Source organism: Hyalella azteca, unplaced genomic scaffold (assembly GCF_000764305.2).
Source record: "Hyalella azteca isolate HAZT.00-mixed unplaced genomic scaffold, Hazt_2.0.2 contig7294, whole genome shotgun sequence".
NCBI classification, from domain to species: Eukaryota; Metazoa; Arthropoda; class Malacostraca; order Amphipoda; family Hyalellidae; genus Hyalella; species Hyalella azteca.
The window spans coordinates 164,732-184,042 of record NW_025937422.1 but is presented as its reverse complement, the minus strand read 5'-3'; the positions used below and the strand labels follow the sequence as shown (position 1 = coordinate 184,042).

Genomic DNA, 19,311 nt, shown 5'->3' with positions numbered 1-19,311 from the left:
TCATGTCAATTTTTAAAAAAAATTGAAAGAAAATGTGAAATTCTTAGAAAATGGCAAAAAAGGGGCACTTTAGAAAACCTGTCTCATCCTAGGATTTTCAAGCTACAACATTGAAATGAAACACATATCATGTGATGCGTAAAGACCATATCTACAAACTGATGGTGGGGTTTTTTTGAATTTCTCATTTTTGTGGGAGCATTTTGTCCAAAATTTTTCAAAATTTTCTATTTTACCTCCATTTTCCCCCCTTTTTGCAAAAAAAAATCCGAACTATAACGAACTTGGAAAAAGCCCACCATCAGTTTGTAGATCTTTTCTTTGCAAATCGAATGGTATATGTCTCATTGCTGTAACTTCAAATTTCTAGGAGTAGATAGGTTTGCAGTGACAATAAGTGTGAATGTTCAGGAGAGTGCGACAAAGTCCCGCGCGCATCAAAATAGACACTCATTGTAGCAAGGATACAAAACTAAGCGTTACTGCAGCTTGATTCTACTGCTTGAAGGATGGTGGGAACAATGACACGCAACCCCTCCCGTACAACTGCAGGCAGGTTACTGAAGCACATCGTATGTGGACTAGCTATTTATGCATGCTACCGAGAATTATCACCCACCTAAAATGTGAAAGAACTCCCCTGACCCCCCCCCTTTCACAAGCTGTCGTGAACGCATAAATAAACGTACAGAGATGATTTTGGTACCGTTGTATAGAGCAGAATGTCAGCTTTAAGATGAGACTAAAAACCAGAAAAGCCAAAATTCAAAATTTTACCCCAGATGCTCCCCTTAACGCACTTTTGGCCCCTGACTCATTTTTGTCCTTTGACTCACTTTCCATTTTTGACTCACTTTTGTTATATGACTCACTTTTGTTATTTGACTCACTTTGTTATTTGACTAACTTCCATTTGTTGATTCACTTTCATCCTTTGATGACACACTTTCATTCATTGACTCACTTTCCTTCTTCAACTCACTTTATTTCTTCAACTCATTCTTGTTCTTTGACTCACTTTTCTCCATTAGTTCACTTTTGTCCTTTGACACACTTTCCTCCGTTGCCTCATATTTGTTCATTAACTCACTTTCGTTCCTTGACTCACTTCTGTCCTTGGACTCACATTCGCTCTTTAACTCACAGTTGTTTTTTGACCCACTTCTGTTATATGATTCAATTTTGTTCTAAGATTCACATTCATTATACAACTCACTTTTGTTCTTTTACTTATGTTTTTCACTCACAGAATATTGCTACAGAAATGAATCAATGTCCTGCTGATAATTTTTACATGTATGGAAGACAAAATATCTGCAGTTCAATTTTCTTGAACCCCCTCAGGGCCCTCACACCTCAAGTTGTCCCCAAGGCTTGAAACAGTAAAGGTAGACTTCACTACACTCCTCTAGTGGTGCCCCTGACTGGTCCATTACCAAGAATTTGAGCCTAGTTCCTGGCTAGTCCTTTATCCCACTATTTAACCCTGATGCATAAAAATCTCACACACATCCTAAGTTTGTAAGGACAAGTTCCACATCTGAGTTTGTAAGGACAAGACATCATTACCACCTATCAGACCATCACATGCCCAATCCTTAACCATGCAGTCCCTATCTGTTATACTTCACCTTTTTAACTTTCAGTGTTTCCTCTTTTTGTGGGGACAGTGGCCTTCCTGGCTGCCCACCCTGGGCCACAATAAACATTAATGGCAACCATCTCGCAGGCCACCTCCTGTCTGGAGGGCCGAGGAACCACATGAGACAGGCTCACAAGACCATCACTCACATGCCACTGGAAACTTGCACCAGTATTATCATGCAGTGCTCTGATGCTGCATTACTTGTGATAGCTGCAGCTCTCATAATTAGGGTTATGACCTTGGCTATGAATTGACCAAGACACTGCTGTCTGGATGTGACAGGTCTTGGAAGTTATCATCAGAGCAATTTCTATTTTTATTTTCGAGCGTACCAGGATACCTTATTTTTGTAATTAGGTCATTCCTAAATCTCAATTTTCAGTGATGGAAAACCTTCATTATACATGATTATAAATAATTTTTATTCAAAACGCCCTCAATTCATTATTTTTTTAAATGCAATTTTTGATGTACAAATGCCAGGGAAAATCACAATCTGACTTGCTGAAAAATGATTCAATAAAATTTCTTTTCAGCTGCTCCACTCCAACTAATCCTAAGCTCCACATAAAAAAGAAATTACGGTTTGTTTTGATACCGGTACTTTTATAATTGTTATTAAAATAGGGTATAACATAAGTTTGGTAACATTAGAGGCCAGAGTCATCAGAAGTAATGAATATTATTTTTGCTCCAACAGGCTGCTGGTTAAATTTATTTTACAAAGCATGGCTGGTGTAGGAGCTCAAGCTACTCAGCTTGACTTCCATCAAGCCATGCAAGACTTTCGTTTCATGTTCCCTGAGATGGATGCCAGTGTGATTGAGGTGGGTGGTTTGTTCTTATTATTGATAAAGGAAATAAGTACAGGGTGTACCAGAGAAACTTACTTATTTGAAAAAATTCCTGCGCGGCGAGTTTCGTGGGTAGAGGAGCAAGAGAGGGCGCATCTGAAGGGGAAAGTTCCCAAGTTTGTTTCTTGAATAAATTTGCTGTTGTGCAAGAATTAACTGAACGCGATTTTGTTGCTCGTCAAAATGCATGTGTAAGGGTACGCACACAGTGAAAGCAGGTTGCCAGCGTGCTGGTTACCTGCTCAGGCTGGTGCCTGAAACCATAGAATACAGAAGCCTATTCATACAGGTTTTCACTGTGAGCACTGAGATTATTATCCTATGTTCATTCTTGTGGCAGGTTGGAGCAGGTTGCCCGCGCGAGCAAACCTGCTTTCACTGTGTGCGTACCCTAATGCTGGTTGACAACCTGCCTGAAGACGCGGTAGTTTTTTTCAGTGACGAGGCTCACTTCCACATTTCCGGCTGCGCTAACAAGCTAAACATGCGTTATTGGTATGGTGTAAATCCACGTGAGCTTCACCAGAAGCCACTTAACTGTGAGCGAGTTATTGTCTGGTGTGCAATGTTGGTAATGTGAATAATTGATCCTTCTTCTTTTTTTTTTTTGAAGAAAATGAACGCGCAGTTACCATTAATGGAGCTCGTTACAGGAACATGATCGAGGAATTCACTCTTCCAAGACTCAAAGAAATGAACGTTAGGAACGAGTGGTTTCAGCACGATGGAGCCACAACACACACAGCACGATACTGGATGAATTTGTTGCGACAACATTTCCCCGACCGCCTCATCTCTCTCAGCGGCGATCTACAATGGCCGCCATGCTCTCCAGATTTGACCCCTGCAATTTCTTTTTATGGGGATATTTGAAATCTCTGGTTTATGCCAATCGACCACGGACCATAGCACACCTCAATAACAACATTCGCAATGCCATTGCCAACATACCGATTGATATGTTGCCAAGAGTGGATACAAATATAAAAAAATCAACTTCATCAGTGTATGCGCAATGGGGGTTGCCATTTATCCAATTTAATTTTCAAGACTGTATGAAAAAAAAAATTGGGAAATTGTATTCTCAAATAAGAAAAAATTTAAAACAATCCTTGAAGTACTTTTGTTTTTATTGACATTTCATATAAGTAAGTTTCTCTGGCACACCCTGTATCATGCATTATGTTACTATATATTTCTTGTATTTAGGTTTTGGATTATTGCTCCTATGCCACAAAATTTATAAATATTTAAATGGTATAAATATTGTAATCACTGTTATTCCTGTATCTTTTTACCATGAAGGGTAGTTTATTTATTAAAATATATTTTTCATTAAAGCATGAAATACTCCTTGAGTTTCGTCTGGTATGATTCCACTCTGCGTTCAACTTTCTTGAATTTAAATCTCAGTCCAAATGACTCACAGAAGTGGATAGCCTGAAATACCTAGTATTGATCACACCAAGTGCTCAACTCTTGAGCTATATTTTATTTTTGAATATGCAAAATTTTACTTCTTGTCCCATTTATTTTGATCTGTAATATTTGTTGCCACATTCGTCTTGCATTTTGAAATTCTGTTGTCATATAACCCAGTGGATGTGTTCTTCCCTGCATGCAATTGTGTGATGAGAATTTGTTTTATTGAAAAGTGTTTTATTGTTTAAACTATTCAAATGTTACAGGCCTTTTGATTTCTTGAATATTATGTTTCATTTTAATTTGGACCTTAAAATAATTATGATCTGAAGGTACAAGCAACTGAGGATGATAACCAAGGGCAATATTTTACCTCCCTACTCCTATCAGGCTTATGCATTCTTTCCAACTAACTCAACAAGTTGCTTTAGAACAGTTTTTAACCCTACTTTTTTAATGATAGAACACTACATAAGACCTACATGTATATTTCTAACTCAAAGCCATATGTTGAAGTTCCTTACACGCTAGACTATCATGCCTTGTGTGATTGAATTTTTTCAATCAAATCATATTTCTGATTAAGAACAATTTATATCACCAAGAAATTTTTTAACTGAAAGCTATAAGGTCAAGTTCTGTACAGACTATAAAAGCCAAAGAAGGTTGTCCTGTCTCAGATGATTAAATTGCTTGTGTTTACAGGCAGTGCTGAGGTCAAACCATGGAGCGGTGCATGCGACCATCGACCAGCTGCTCACCATGTCCACAGACATCGAGGCAGACCTCATGAGAGAGGACAGGCTTCCTCCTGCCTTGTTGCTGCAGCAGTCAGTGCCTGATGTTGTTCCTACAACTCTACACAGCTTTGTGCAAAGGTGACTTCGCTATTTATTTGCCATTTGCTCAAGATGAGGGCATTTATTGTAATATTTATCTTCCTCTTGGAGTTTGACACTAAGGAACTAACTTTGTTACTTGTCTGTTGATGTGAAAAGTTTTGATAAATGTTTTTTTCTCCTTGGCCTCCGATGTGCTGTAGTCTATTGGCTAGACCTTAAGCTTAGTTGGTTCATTGAGATCTCCCAGACAATGTTTTTCTCTCTTACTTTCTCGCGGTAACGCGTTTCTCTGGGTGGGGTTTATTAGCTTTATAAGGTAGAGGAAATCAGTCTCCCTCTGCCTCTTGTTCCGGCACTGTCTTGGTGGCGCAGCTCTGGTACACAAACGATCGTGTCGCTACTGGATTGCAATCCATGGCGGTGTCATTTGTACTCATAAACTCTTTGCAATAATTATTCTTAATGTATTCCAGTGAGCTGTTTTCAACTTGGTACATTACTTGGACCATGAGATAGAACCTTATCCATCAGGTTAATACTTGATTTTGTTTATTATAACTACTACCAATTAATTGCAGGTGCATGCATAGAAAATCGTTCACCTGACATCATGTATGTATAACATCAAGAACGTCAACATTCATGGGTATATTCTCTCACAGGCGTGACTCGTGTGAAGATCTCTTGACATGGGATGGCAGAGGAGAACACGCAAATGCCACCTGCCACACCTCCCCAGCAATTATGATCGGTAAATGATAGGGTCCTTTCATTGCAGAATACGTATTTTTAGTACTAAACTTTTGCCTGATCTACTTTTTTATTTCTAGTGTGGTCATTTTTATAAATCATATTGTTTAGTGTTTTTTGTTTAATTTTACTTTCCATAAAAAATATGACCGAATTGAAAATTTTATTTATTATTTTTTGCCTGCATTGATAACTGAGTAGGAGGTAGATTGTGTCCCCGCAAGTGACCAGCGCACAAGCCATCTTTCAGTGGGATAAAAGCTTCCCACGTCTCTTGAATCTATTGTTTTTCTTACATATATTCATGATCTATTGCTCTCTGTCATTCTTCTATATCACGTCCCCATGAGACATACTCAGCAAAAAAATTGTAAATCCTTGACAAGCTGAACAACATGGACATCTGTAGCTGTAGACATCCAATTGAACTGCTTGAGTGTGGAAGCTCCCTGCTGCTAAACAACAATACTTGTCATTCCCGACTTCACTGTACCTTATCACGACATGACATGACAACTGCAGAATCATTCTAATCTTCCTCAAAAAATTATCGAATGGGAATTTGTGTTTGAATTATTGAAATGTTGCAGGAAAATATTTTGTGATAAAAGTAGTTTTCTTTAATTCGATAAATTACTCGTTCTGCCAATGGTTTGTTTTAATTGTCCATCTCATTTTGATCCCAAAAATGAAATAACCGTTTGACTTGTAGTAATTGCTTTGAGAGTATAAATACAACTTTACTTATTTCACACTCCAGCAACGTTGCGTGTATCGACAGTTTGGTAAGAGTTTAGTTCTCCATGTTTACGAGTCCATGCCGTGACCTCTCACGCCATGGTTACTCGAACGAAACTGGCCATTTATAAAAATTATCTTGGGCAAGATTTTCTTTACATCATCAATATCTCTGGCGGCTTTGGCATTCTTCATAGGGAAATTTCTCAATTTTCGATGTAATTCTAAAATATACGATGTATCATTATTCAACTCTCCAGCCTTTGCCTTTCATTGGTAGGTATTGCTTTTTCGTAAGATCTTAAATTTTAGAATATTGCGCTATGTTAGTGGTTAATCACCTGTCACTGAAGCAGTGCTCTCAGGAACCCCAAACCGTACGAGGTTACATTTTCTATGACCTATCCATCAGCTCACAGGTGTTCTGCTCGTTCCGTAACAAGTTTAATTCTTTACTCAAAACTTCCTTTGATTCTGTTCCATTACGGCGCTAGAGATCGTGAACATAGAGGTCTACTTTTCTTCCACCAGCTTTTCGCTACCTACCGCACCAAGTTCAGTTTGCTTGCAGTTCTGACAGTACCAATATAGTATTGACTCGTTTCTTCGATGAAATATACAACTTTGTATTGCTCAAATTAACACAACTGATGCAAATGAAATCCCCGCAACGCTCACGGTTGACTGTCGGGTTATCTTCGTGCAACGAAACCAGCTTGCAGAATTGAAAAATCTCCTCGCGTTATACTTGTGATTTGATTCTTGCATTTTGTCTAGCGGAACTAGAAGTTTTTTAACTAGTTTTTTTTCTACGTAACGCCATCGTTTAATGCAAGAATTAAGTATATGTTAAAACTCGGTCGAGTTTAATCAAGTTTCATTTTTTTCTCAAATTCTGTTAGCGAAACGAAAGCACTTCAAGACTCAGGCACTTGCGGATGTAATAAAACTCCGGAAGCAAGTGGTAAATATATAGTAGAGCGCGTGAATACAATCCTGCATTTGATCAACGCTCGAACTGATCTGTCATGTTCGAACTTACTTGTCATGTATTGCCTATAGGCTTTTATCTCCACGCGTTCTACCTATATTGTGTCACTACCAACTATTCCAGCCATGGGGCCAAACGACAGGCCAAAATTTATTGATCTCCATATAGCGCGCTAGCATCATCATTGTTGGTATCCACTGCATTACTTTGATCTTCGCGTCGATCCTCTCAAGTGCATCATATTCTATCATCCTAGACGCCACACTCTTTCATACCGTCATCACATAAGAAACTTATACCTATTCTCTGCTTTATTCAACATGTTCTCAAATTCCTTCAAAATCAACGTAATCCTTCCCGCAGAGAATAGTTAGACCCAACACTCCTGCCTCTATGCATTTACTTTCATAATTTGGATATTCTTTGGTTGCGATAATTCATAGTATACTCCTCTCACCGGAAGGAGAAACACAAAAATTATTCTCTCTTTCTGTTTTAAAAGAGTATTTTAAGAGCGGAAGATTATCCTTGATATCCCTGCGGGTATTCAGGATAACTTCTAGAATGACTCATAAAATATGTTCCAAACTTGACGTTTGTTTGTGTTTTGATTCAATTTCTATATAATTGATTCAATTTGTATATTTGTCAACTGATTCACATTTTCATATGAATATGTAGAAATTTCTTCAATAGTTGGAGTCTTGATCAAAGATCTTACTTTTCGGTGTTTGGGCTCCTCGAGCGTCTCAAAGCCGATACGAACAAGTGAGTAAGATAGCTGCACTAACAAGTTTTTATGACCATCGTGTAACTCTTATATTTGTCGCGAACACTGCTAAGACTGCAATGAGTAACGCACGGTAAGGAAAGCTTAGAAATTAAGCTCGCAGTAACATAAACAAAATAACTGCTGAGGAATTGTCAGGAGATTTTGACGAGATAGATTATTTTAATTTATAATAATAGAGATGTCGCTGCTGTGCAGGGGAACAGCCGCCCTCCTACTCACTCTTCGCCAGCCCGCCGCCATCCTACCACCAGGCCGTCATGCCACCTCTCTCCAGGTTTGTCACCAATACCACTAGCTACAAACTTATTATTTTGAAGAACTTCAATTCTGGCTTATTTGTTATCTTTTTTATTGTCATCACTTGCAACAGGTTCGAAATGAATTTTTGACTGTTCCCATGTGGAATGACGAGGTTCAAATAGAAAGACATGCGTGTTCTAACGTGTCTCAATCTACACCATGGCCATTGTTCATGTCAGGTTTATACCTCAGAAATGATTGCTGCCAGATTGCTTTAAGCTCTAGAAAAGTAAAGTTGAACCTCATTTGCACCTGACATCGCTGTGCATATTGATTGCATGATAGCATCATTTTTTTAGCTCGAATCACTTTTAAACAGTTATAATCTGCGTCTTTTATCTATGAAACCTTCTATGATATTTATTTGAAAACCATCACTGTAAGTGGACACCATTAAAACTGTAATTGCAATGAGGTTGGTGTTACTTAGATAACGAGTATCTTACATTTTGCCAGATATGAGTAACCAGAACAATATTGTCACAAGCCTACTACCCAAAAAGGATACGTTCTAATGAGCGTAAAATGACTTGCACTGTTGGTTGTCGCCACGTACGACAACTTTAAAATGTTCTCTGTTGCGCACAAACGTCCTTAGGTTGCTACACTCAATAGTTTACGTATAATTTAAGTTAAAAGTTAAGTTCTCGGCGAGTGACATAGTACGGCGGTAGAGGGTTAATGTCTTTATAACAGGTTATAATGAAATTAGGTCTAGCTATCATACTAATTCTGTCTATTATTGAGAGTAGTACAAATCTGGTAGTTTCTCTTTGCCTACGAGAGCGTTGGTTAGGGAATGGGTGACCAAACTATCGAGTGCTGGAGAAGATGATTTGTACGTTCATCTCGGTCAGGAAAGGGTATATATAGCTGTACTCAATCTTCCTTTTAGAACTAGAAAATAATAGATTTCGAGGTTAGCCGGTCAGGCAAAGGGAAAAAGTACCCTGGTAAGTTGAGAAAAATCGTTGACTTAATAGTTTCTGACGCAAATTAAATTCAGCATCAATGGCAATCAATCAATGTGCCCGGCATCATTTTCTTCTTGACTTGCTCAATGAATTTCCTAATTTGCCCCATCCACTTTTTGTGTGATTCTTATGAACTTTGCTATTATACACATTTTGGACACTATAAAGAGTTCTGCTACACCACTTTGCTGTTAGATTTCGCTCAATTAAAAAATTGCTGAAAACCGATAACATCGGTGTGAGTATTAACTTGAGGCTAGCCTATCTAATCCGTACCGAAGTTTTATTATTGACCCAAACACGCTTTTCAATACAGTTTAGCCGCATTCACGTGTGCGATGCTCATGTTAACTCTTCGCATCTTCTCCTAGCGAAGCACCGACCTCGCCGCCATCCTTGCCACGCTCGCTGACACCGCTGCGGCGCTCACGTCACTGGCGGCCTCCGCTGCTGCTGCCTCTGCCACCAGACTTCCTGCGTCTTCCTCCCGCGCGCTCTCAGGTGGGTCTTATTTAGTCATCAGACTTGTGAGTGAGTCTTTTTTGGCCTTCAATAGTTGCAGTGGCTGTTGAGTCTATCTCGTGTGGATGTTGAGTCTTCTTGGTCCATCAGACTTGCGAGTCTTCTTGGTCCATCAGACTTGTGAGTCTTCTTGGTCCATCAGTCTTGTTAGTCTTCTCGCTCCTCTGACGTGCAGATCGTAGTAATTACAAGTAAAGTAATCGGAGTTTCGGACTTGCAGATGAAAGAACAATAATATAACAAATTGTGAAAAGTAGCGCTCCCAAATCCTTGTTTGAAAACATGAGTGGAGGTTTTCTACGTATAGCTAATTCCTGAAACTCAATTGATTATGACGCCCAATGTGATATTTCGTAAGTTTGTTTGTAATCACACGTGTTTGTATGTTGTTAATTCTAGTTTTTTAAACCTTGCTGTGTGGAAGGATCGTTCATGTTCTGTGTGTTTTCAGTACTTTTAATTTTGAATATAATTTTGCATAGTTGTTGTTCAGTTGAATGTTTGTCATGATAAAGTGTGGTACAGCATGTAAATAAGTGTTTTACTTCTTAGCTGAAGAGTAATGAGCTGATAATTCTAATTAGAAGTTAGAGAAACCGTGTTTTGTGTCGCGTCTTTCTTAATAAATTCACATTTGAACACTTGCCATGCGAGTGCTCAACATTTCTTAGTGAGAGACAGTACGACAGTTCTCAGCTACGGTTCGACAGTCCTCAGCTTCAGTTTTCTTGTTGTCAGCTACAGTTCGATAGTTCTCAGTTACAGTTCGACAGTTCTCAGCTACCGTTCGACAGCTCTCGGCTACAGTTCGTATAGTTTTTCGGCTAAAGTTCGTACAGTTTTTCAGCTACAGTTCGCACAGTTGTCAGCTACAGTGAGTACAGCTGTCAGCTACTTGTAGCAACGTGTAGCGTAGATGAATAAAAGCCAGCTTCTTGTGCGGTAGGCTGTTCGAGTTTATTTTTTGTTCCCTGTGTTTTTTTTCTAGCATTTGACGCTTGTTTGTTGATGTAAGAGTTTCTTCTATATTAAAAGACACTTTATACCCCATTTTTGTTTTCCTATCCTAATTGGCGTGTATATTTGTTTTACTTATTGTTTGTATTGACTGCATGCACGATTTTACTAGCTCGGTGTTTTTTGAATAACGTAGCGTAAATTATTGCTAAAACAACGTGCTTAAAGGTATCTTTAGTTTCTGAAAGGGCTAACTTTTATGTAGAGTCTTTCACTGCAGTTCGTGTCTTCACAAAACTGCATTCATATCATCGCCACACTGTAGAACCTGCCAAAATTTCGGACGTGCTTCATAATGTCGCGATAAATATTAATTGTCTTTCAATCATAACGTAGCTAAGTTAGCGTTTACGCTAGCGACCCCTCAAAAGTTGAATTATAAATACCTTCTAAAAAGTTTTTTTCGTTGTAGAGCATGTAACCGTTGAATTTATTTTAGTTTTCCGATTTGAGCTGTAAAATTTGGTTGTCCTTGAGGCCCTTAAATTACGCTGCATTTGGTATACCCATTATATTCGATGTGAGCGTGCGTGAGTTCGCGTTGTATTTGTCGTTCGCAACGCTCGCGTACCGTGGCTGGACAGAGATATCTTCTGGCTGCATAGTGCAGGAACGCACGCAGGTAAGTCATGTGGAGCATCGTTATACAGGACATGTTGTTGTTAGAGTATTTTTTTTAATCACTTTACTGCCCAATTCTTGAAAACTATTGCGGTACCAAGAAAAGGTGCATCAGTATTAAGAAGGTGTGACGAAGACAGAGTTGTTAGTATTAAACAATTTTGTGCTAGATGAGGGCATCAAATGTTTCAATTCTAGAGTACTGGTCCAGGCCAGCTCCTAGCTTGGCTGTAGCAACTGTTAGATGTCGACATTAATAGACACCACTTCACGCCTGCATAGTTGAATACAATTGGGATATGATAGCTCTTCAACTTATGAGGAAAGTTATAAATTGACTTCAGGTGATGAACCAAATGCCAAAGGAAATTAACTGGTCTTCGTTGACTAAAAAAATGTAGCTCAGTTGTGCGATAAAGTACAAATGTAAAGTAAAGTACTTCACCTCGGGAAGAAACAATGAACAGCAAGATTACAGTATGAGAAGACATGGTTGCAACGAGAGAGTAATGATTGAAAAGTCTAGTGTGGAAAAAGATCTCGGGAGTTTAAGTCAACAAGAAGTTGAAATTTTCTAGCCGTATTGAAACGCAAGCTAATACACCCAAAAAAACCTTTTAGACTGATCAGACGCTCCTACGAGTTCTTGGATGCTGACGCGATGAAGCAGTCGTTTGTTGCTCTCGTGCCCTGTGAAAGTGCCGTGTGGTCACCAAAACTTGAAAATGGTACAAATTTAGTCGCGAGTATTCAAAGACGTGCAACAAGGATAATTCCAGGCTTGAAGGACATGTCTTACGAAGAAAGATTAAAGATTATGAAGCTTCCAAGCCTCTGGTATCGACGTCCAAGCCTCGGTTTAGAACTGCGAACAAGTCACGAAAACTACAAGAATCGGCGACAGGCCACATCAGTCCTATCCTTCAGCGCCGACATCACTATGTTATTATGTCAAAGTGATTTGAGTTGTAAACGTTTATTCATAGTCACCAACTTATATCGTGCCCAGATGGCAGAATCGGACCGCATCAGGCCTCCATGTACGTATACTCTGGTTTGCGCCATGTACTCGAAATATGGCGTCACAGTTACGGAGTGTTTGCCTTTATCCTGTTGACACTCCAGTACTGCACTTAATACCTGAAATATGTCCTGGCAGTTTGTTCGCCTCTTCGCTTGCGTTGACTGACCGAGCTTTATTTATTTGGCCATCTCGCATGAACTGGAATTCTGCTCGTTAGGTCGCTTTCCACAGTCGCATTTATCTTCGAACTTCCATGATATAGTCACGTCGATGCCGTGTTCTGCTCAGATAAAGTGACACGTTCATCAAGTCTTTTTTTTAATCTGAATCATAATGCATTCATCTCAGAGTGCATGAAACGCAAGACGGAAGAAAAAGCTTATTGAAGAATGGTATGACGCAACGAGCCTGTAAATTATCCCTGATATTTATTGATATATTAGTCGTATAAAGTGAAAGAAATAATCCTGTCTCGTATTTTCATTAGACGGACGCGCGTTGCGTTCCAAGTGCTGCCGTGTTTTGATGCTCCGGACGACCCAGACTTGCCTCAGTACTTAGTGTCAGTAGTTCTTCTGCCTCCGACGGTGGCGGGTCGTGAGTGTCGAGGAGCGCGCCGATGTGACGAAACTTGCGTCTCATGCTATTTGTACAACGATCGTTGACGCCAGTTACATGATTGCTTCTTAAAATTTCCATATAATGTGTAGTACGTTTATAGGGTAATAAATATTCTCTATCATGTCCCGTTTTGTGATTGACTTGATATTTTCCATTGTGCTAGAGTTTTGGCAGTAGCAAAAATATATTAACTGAAAAAAATATTGTTTGCCAGCATAGTTTTTTTTACATTGAATGACCGAATCGACACTTCAGCGAACTCGCCTGCGAGCTCGAAACTCTGGCACTCATAAATCCTTCAATAATGAACGGATTTTATTAAAATTTGAAATATAAGTAGATAATATCAGTAATTTGCGGACGTTATTTTTTCTGATTTTTACATCAATAACTTTTTTAATACGGAAAACCTAACTTCATTTTCAACTCTGGCACTCATAAATCCTTCAATAATGAACGGATTTTATTCAAATTTGAAATATAAGTAGATAATATCAGTAATTTGCGGACAGAATTTTTTCAAATTTTTACATTCATTACTTTTTTATTATCACGAAAAACCTAACTTCACGTTCACCTCGCAGGTTAGGTCCTAGTCAGGTCAAGTTTCAGTATTTTGGGGCATTAACAAAAAGTAATTGACGTAAAAATCTGAAATAAATCCGTCCACAAATTACTGATTTTATCTACTTATATTTCAAATTTGAATAAAATCCGTTCATTATTGACGGATTTATGAGTGCCAGAGTTGAAAATTAAGTTAGGTTTTCCGTATTAACAAATAAGTTATTGATGTAAAAATCAGAAAAAATTCCGTCCGCAAATTACTGATATTATATACTTATATTTCAAATTTGAATAAAATCCGTTCATTATTGAAGGATTTATGAGTGCCAGAGTTGAAAATGAAGTTAGGTTTTGCATTCGAGTTCGCAGGCCAGTTCGCACGCGAGTTTGCTGAAGTGTCGGACCGGTCATTGAATGTCTAGAGGCTGTCGGAGTTTTTGAAAATATTATTAATATGCGTATTTTGCACATACATTTATCACGTCAATAGAGATTATAAACTATACATTACATTTTCACCTTTGAATCGTCGAGCTCCTGAACCCTGCGTGTTTACAGTAGTATGCTATCACATTCTCTTCATCAAGTTGACATTGCAGCACTCTCCTGTCAACAATAAGTTCCAAGTATCCAATGTATGCACTGTGGTGCTTGAATTAGCGCATGGCATAAGCCAGCATTACAAATTTTTCAAATGGTGTGCAATAAAACTGATGAAGTTTGCTTTGAATGAAGAAATAATTTTTCGGGAAAAGTACGTAGTTTCGTCTGCAAATCTATCAACTATCACGCACATTGACGCGGCATGGATGAGTTTTTCTGCTCACTCTTTTATATGATCGTATTTAATTACCAAAGGCTGTATACGCGCAGGAAATCGTCTATGTAAGTCAGGTTTCCATGTATCTTATTTGTTCGGCATTTGTGTTGCCGTTGCTCTGCAGCGTTGAGCGAGGTCGCTCATCATCTTACTGGAGCCTCTCGGTGCTCGGGATGTAGGAGTTCCCTGTCGAGGTCCTGACGACGGTAGCATACTGAACATCTCAAAATGTAGGTGCTTAATCGAGATATTTTCATAACTATTATCGATGGATTGTGTCAACTTTTGTAGAAGGCGACACTCGTATTGGTGTTCAGATTAATATTGCTTCAGTGGTCGTGAGGATGGTGGGAATTCAGGCGTCTAGTGTCGTTCTCCCTCAATAGTAAAGATGTTACGTCTATCGTTCGTCGCTAAGATTATTTATGAAGCCACATATGACATTCCACTTTATTGGATTCAGATGAACGTTCGAAATCTACCAGTTGTTTCATAACTCGGTTAGATTGTAGATTCTGCTGATTGATATAATTATGGATGGAAAGACACTATATCCCTCATTATTTTCTACGCAACTGTTTCCTGTTTTTTTTTTATATTAAAAATTTTAATAGATGTATCAGTTCTTATATCAGTCGAATGTCCTGATTTTACTCGTATCCGGACGCGACTGCGAGTCACAGAGAGTGGAGCCGCTCTATGGCGCCGCGCGTGAAGCTGCCGTGGCAACTTTGCTCGTATGTCGCGCGCGTCGGCCGTTCATCCCGTTGATTTGTACGCCTGCCAAATTTCAGAGGTGTTAGTTGCAACTCTTTGCTCTCAAGCCGCTTTATTTTGATGCAGCGATAAAGTCTGCAGTGGCTCCACGGCATTGAAAATAAATATATTCATTCCGAGCTTAAAGAGCAAAGTTTTTGTTGCTGATTTTCGTGCCTTTTTCTTTTTCATCTATGAATCACGAAGAGTTTAGTTAATGTTTGTTATTACTGAAGTTGTGCAGCTCTATAGTATGCGCTGGAAACAGCAGCAGCTGCCAGACCTACAATCCTACTTCCAGTAGGCTTGCGCGGTTGGACGACATGTTGGAATAAGTTTTTCGTCATCGCGGAAAATATTGAGAACTTTATATATACGTTTATTTGTCGTGTGATGCGCATGCTTACCCGTACAGCATATATAGTGGTTATCATTCCGTGCGGAGAAACAAACTCGGCAAAGATGCAAGGAAATAAAGCTTACATAATCCAAGCCAGTATTGTGGGATCGCTGTTGTGACGCTGCAGCGCCGCAGTGTTCGTGCCGGCGTCTGGAGGCCTTGCATGAGAAGACTGCAGCTTGTGTCACTTCCCATAAAAACTGGTTTGCCGCGCTGCACTCGATCCTATACAGCTATATATATCATGTGGATATATATATATATATATTTATTTTGAATGGCAGGATTTACTTGTTAACACACGTGCGATCGATGACCAGAGAATTCGTTGATTTCTATTATCAGTGAATGGAACTTTTCTTCAGTTGAACGGTAGATCAAAAGGCAAGTTTCAGGAAGTAATTCTTATTTATTTTGTAATTAATTTTGTCCGGTAATTGTACAAACCATGTTAATATATATATATATATATATATATATATATATATATATACATTGCTCTGGTTGCTTTCACGTATCATTAAACCTAACTCAAGAATAGCCTGCGCTCTGCGTCGTGCTTCCTTATCCTTATTTTTTGCCTTCTAATCAGATCTGTTATTCTTACATTTTAACGATCTAATTCAATACACGCAAATTGATTTGATTTATGTATGATGTGTAACGTACAGTCCTAAGACAACAATCGAGGTTAGCAGAATTTTAATTTTTTTTAGTGCCTCGTTTTTCATCGTACTACTTGGTTTATCATTGGTCATTGTCACTGTAATTTATCTGCACGTTTGTTCATAATCCAACGTATATTATACACGTTCAAATGGAGAGTCACCAAGCTAAGTCTCTGTACTCATACGTGTGGAACGTCCCACATTTTGAAATTCGTGCAAAAATCATCTTCCCGACTGAATCGAGACGCTGCATATCTGCCGTAAATCTGGCAGAAATCAACACTGGTTAAATAATGTCGGTGAAAAATGGAAAATCTCATCAGGCCTCCTTCTTTTATGAGCGTGGCTGAGGTGGCTTTAATTCGTGATGATGGAGTGGCGACAGTCGAGCGACGTTCCTTACAAGGTACCGCCGCCTGGCACTGCATCGCGTGGTCTATCCACGCGATTGTATTTATGCAGATTTTATCCATTTAGATTGATTATATGCGTTTATATTGGTCGTCAATGACGCTTCTCCAATTCGTCTAACATTTTCTATCCATGCAACACTTCACAAAAATACATGCCACATCTATTTTTTCAATTTCTTTTCATTTAAATATTCAATTTACAATTTAATTCGTTTTATATGTATATCCATATTGTGTTTATTATTCTTATTTCAGAGCACGAAGTTGTTCGCTCGAAGCCATTGTAATTACGTGGGCCGTCGCATTATTCTTCTGCTCCTCTGAGGGGTATATTTCGTTTCAATTCAGTACGAGCTCATGCATAGCATTTATTTAAAGACAAGACATTCATTTATCATATATTTTTATGAATGTGAATTCATTGTCCACATATTTCAATTTTTTGACATTTTATAACTGAAATTCAATTAACCGCGAAAATCAATTAATTAACTGAATTCATGTACCGAGGGCCCATGCCTTGCTAAATTTTTGTTCTAGCAGGAATTATAACGAGTTTTTTTAATTCATATGACATTTTTTCGGGAATTATCTTGGTAACAATTTTTGTCCGTCCGGTGAAGATCTGCTATAAAGTCGTCGAGAGCAGCTCCACTGGGATTTATTCGGGCGCGTTTTCGTTATGCATAATAATCTGAAGCGCTATTTAAAATTTAAACTAAATAATATTGAATTTTATTCAACTTCCCGTGAAATAAAAAAATTCCTGGATAAAAATCCTGGTTTAAACTTTTGTGGACATGCACAGCTCCTGCCTTATTTTTCAGCACAGACAATGAGTCTTATTCACATCGATTACTTACCATGCAGAATTTAGCAATTCTACAATTTAGAATAGACAAAGTTCTAAGGGTTCTACTGAGTAAGTATCGGTAACTGGACTCTGTCATCATCTTTTCAATTTTTTTGTGAAATTCTTGAATCATGATGATGTATTGTAATTGTAACAGCCTTAATTTATTTATACGATGGAGATGAAGGAACAGCGAATTCGCTGAAGAGCGACCATGCAGAACCACAGCGGCTACGGTGCCCTACAGTCATCGACTTGTTCATCGATCATCATTGGTGCTGGAGCTTTGTGGTTAAACTGCTAAGTTGAATATGATTGCAAGTGTAGCGTATTATCGCTGTATAATTTCCCATTTCTATGCTTATACATTTACGCTTCTTTTTTGTAAAATTTATTTACACTTTGATTACGAAAAAGTCGTACACTAGTGAAATGATTGAATAATGAGATATTATTTAATAATGATGCCTCTGTCTCAGAATGAGCTCTTATCCAATAGCATGGAAGCTTTATTAAGACTTCCTTGTTCAAATGAATAACTTAATTTGTCGGCGTCACCGCTTTTTTGAATATTACTGTCGTAGACATTCGTTGTCTCGATCTACATTGAAGATGCGAGCGGTTGTCCACGTTCTCTCCAAAATTCCCCTAACATGAAGATCAAACGGAAAAATCTTTATCCAAATGGCAGCTGAATATCTATATTCTATACTAAATGCGATCATTTAAAAATTCATTCCTTCTTTGAATGATCCCTAATTATTCACGCTAGAACAAACATTATAATCATTAATTGTTACGAGTGAAATCGTCTGATCAAAGTGAGGTCCAATATTTCATCCACCTCTCGTAGTGTTCACTATATACGTAGAAATTAACGCGAATTTGCTTGCAAAGTGAATCAAGTTTAGGATAAAATGTGGCTTATTTCAAGGCCCCAATTTTCATGAAGTTATTAGATCTGGCGGTGGAAAACTAAACCATGTCTTTAGGGGTAATGCATTCTTATACCTGTGTAAGGTCCACAAAACTAAGAATTAGTGGCATTCTTCTCGTGCTTTTCAAATTGTGAAAAGATCAAGTTAATGCCAAAATTTGTGTATCATATATTAGCTGTACCAGCATCGTGTGTGCTGTTTTAAGATTTTATGTTCGTCAATGCTTCCCAGCTTTTCTAACCCTAAATGGAAATGGATTTCACCTGCACAACGGAAGTCACCGAGGCATCTAGTCACACGAGCATTGGTCCGCTTCGAGCAGCGAAAGTTTGTGTCTTCAGCTTGTCTTGACAAGTAAATTCTCGAGCCTCGTAGACCAAAAAAGTTCTATCGGAAACTCATTTCGTTGAGCAGTTTCTGGTCTAGCTACTTAAGCCTGAGTAGTTGGCATGAAACAGGAAATTGAAGCGGAAAATCTCCCTTTGAGATTTTCCGTATTGAATATTGCCTCTCTGGTTGTCGTCAGTGCGTTCCCTGCATTTTGTGCTGAACTCTCCGCTTAACTCGTCGTTGCTCGGGAGACCGAATCTTGCATGCCGCGATAATTTTCGAAACATTGTAGTGTTAATTATTGAAATATCTGCTCACTCCAATACTTAACGTGACAATCCTATCCATTGACGAAACGTGACGAATTCCAGTTAAAAAATTAGAAATTGATTTACTATTTATTTGAACCGAGTTATTTTTTATTGCAACCTTACCTTTTCCCAGCTTTACAA

At 38.5% G+C, this 19,311-nt stretch overlaps 1 protein-coding gene across 1 annotated transcript in view; it reads left to right on the top strand.

The window, feature by feature from the left end:
- Positions 1-789: 789 nt before the first annotated feature.
- LOC108680418 (CUE domain-containing protein 1) overlaps positions 790-19,311 on the top strand; it is a 48,703-nt gene continuing 30,181 nt past the window's right edge. Inside the window, exons 1-5 of the mRNA XM_047881199.1 lie at positions 790-2,472; positions 4,627-4,799; positions 5,426-5,514; positions 8,231-8,309; positions 9,681-9,810. Of these exons, the coding sequence (XP_047737155.1) occupies positions 2,374-2,472; positions 4,627-4,799; positions 5,426-5,514; positions 8,231-8,309; positions 9,681-9,810 (570 nt within the window). The 5' untranslated portion in view covers positions 790-2,373. The remainder of the gene's footprint in view (positions 2,473-4,626; positions 4,800-5,425; positions 5,515-8,230; positions 8,310-9,680; positions 9,811-19,311) is intronic.